Source organism: Cornus florida, unplaced genomic scaffold, assembly GCF_030987335.1.
Source record: "Cornus florida cultivar Cherokee Brave unplaced genomic scaffold, ASM3098733v1 CherokeeBrave_3.0.0_Hap2_Chr07, whole genome shotgun sequence".
NCBI classification, from domain to species: Eukaryota; Viridiplantae; Streptophyta; class Magnoliopsida; order Cornales; family Cornaceae; genus Cornus; species Cornus florida.
Window position 1 is genome coordinate 30,666,261 of NW_026775577.1, and position 2,037 is coordinate 30,668,297.

At 37.6% G+C, this 2,037-nt stretch overlaps 1 protein-coding gene across 1 annotated transcript; it reads right to left on the reverse strand.

Annotated features, from left to right (window-relative positions):
- Nucleotides 1-598: 598 nt before the first annotated feature.
- LOC132316535 (F-box protein CPR1-like) lies at nt 599-1,675 on the reverse strand. Its single transcript, XM_059815009.1, has one exon. The coding sequence runs from the start codon at nt 1,673-1,675 to the stop codon at nt 599-601; it is 1,077 nt and encodes a 358-aa protein (XP_059670992.1).
- Nucleotides 1,676-2,037: the final 362 nt, after the last annotated feature.

Below are 2,037 nucleotides of genomic sequence, written 5' to 3' on the forward strand. Positions count from 1 at the left end.
TCTGCATTTGTATAGGTCACACAAATGAGCTCACCTCTTTGATGAGTTCTAAAACTTGATATTCTAAAATTTGGCGCCTAAGAGCATCTTAACTATATATTTTCCTGGATCATAAATCAACATTTTGTTCTTTGAATTTTGCACCACAAGTTCACCATTCTTCCTGGAATATAAAGGCATTCTTGTAGTTGTCCACAAAAAAAGAAGGTCATGGTAATCAATAAAATCCATGATTCTGGCACACCATACTCTTTCATTGCATATACATTCAATACCCTAGTGACACATCACAAGAATACATTGCATTCAAAACCCCCAAATCAAGTAAAGTGGCCTAACTGGTGGAGTGTCCAGCTCCCCAAGCGGGTATATCCGTGTTCGAGTTCCCCTCCTAATTTGCCAGGATAAAAATAAAAAATAAAAAATAAAAAAAGTACCAAACACATTACCCAAAATTCGGTAGCATAACCTCTTCGAATTCCTCTCTTTGCTAGATCAACAATTGAAAAACACTTACTCTTTTTTCAACATACCAACCAAATGCTTTATTTTTATTGTTGTCGTAGCTGGTCTCTGTCCTCATTCTTTGCTGGATCACCTATGGTGACTCTAAACTCTCCACATAATAAGTAGTTGATTCAATACCAGATTTGGTGTCTATGAGCTCCTTAAATGTATTCTTTCTTGGATCATACATCAACAGTTTGTCATCTCTTACTTGCATCACAAGTTCACCATTCTTCATCAAATAAGAGGGGATCTTCACCCTTGTCCACACAAAACAAGGTATTGTGATCAACACAATCCAAGATGTTGACACACCGTATTCTTTCATGGCATACACATACCATCCCCTAGGGTTGTTATATATCACACAAAGCATTCCATTCAAAGCCCCCAATTCAAGCGACACCGATTGTCGCTCGAATTCCGGAAGCAAAATCTCTCCGAATTCCTCCTTTGCCAAGTCAAGAGAAGCAATGGTAGCACAAGAATCGCTATAACGAATGGCTAACCAGTGCAAAAATCCATTAATAAAAATCCCTCTTGCTTGGAACATATAATAGTAAGGGAAGTCTCGAATTCTTTTCCAACAATTTGTTTTCCGCGTATAGACCTCAACTTTTGTGAGGCCGTGTCCGAAAATGTGATTGTTTTCACCTCTAACGACCTTATAGTTATAGTGTCCATCTATAACCATGTCATACCCAAACCCGTAAAACATACCATACGCGCAATATGAAGATGGTGGTGATAGTTGCTTGTATTGTCTCGTGGTAGGGTTCCACAGAAAGAGGGAATAACCAGCAAGCAAACACAACAAGCCATTACAAGAGCCCGTGATGAAATGAGCAGGCATGTTCCATGGGAAGACACGGTCGTTAGTCGCAACAAAATCTCCCCGTGCTTCCAAGTCCATAGACATGAGAGATCCGAAGGATGACACAATGAGTCGATGGCGAGCATAGTCCAAGTGGTTCTTGAGAAAGTTCGAACCGGTTAATAAATCGTTCCATTCTCTGCTAACACACCTGCATTGGGCTAGAGACTTCACGGGTAGTAGCAACAGAATGTAGTAGATGATGTCGTTGGGGAGGATGGGGAGTGGTGGTGGTTGGAAGAATTTCATGAACCACTTTGCTACAAGTCCACATATGCCATGGCTTTCCGCCATGACGTGAGGGGGCTTGAAACGGATGACCGATACTTATCAAAAAGAATTGTATGACTTAAGGAAATATTTTAAAACATACCACTTTCTTAATATAAGAGGCTAAATTTTGATTTCTGATATACAAAACAATACCATTATAAGTCCTTTATTTATATGCTCTTAAAGGAAAATACTATACTTTTAAGAATTTAGATTTGTGATTTTATATATATATATGCTTATTTGGCTACTTTGCATATTTTAATAGCAAATTTTTTAATATAGGTAAGTTCTTAATATAAAAAAAGAAAAAAATAACAAAACTTGTTATTATAGAATCCAAGCCTAATATAACTCAATAATTTGAATTCAATTATGCCTAT

Excerpts from the sequence above, each read along its gene's own strand:
- LOC132316535 (XM_059815009.1), bottom strand. The coding sequence starts at position 1,675 with ATGGCGGAAAGCCATGGCATATGTGGACTTGTAGCAAAGTGGTTCATG.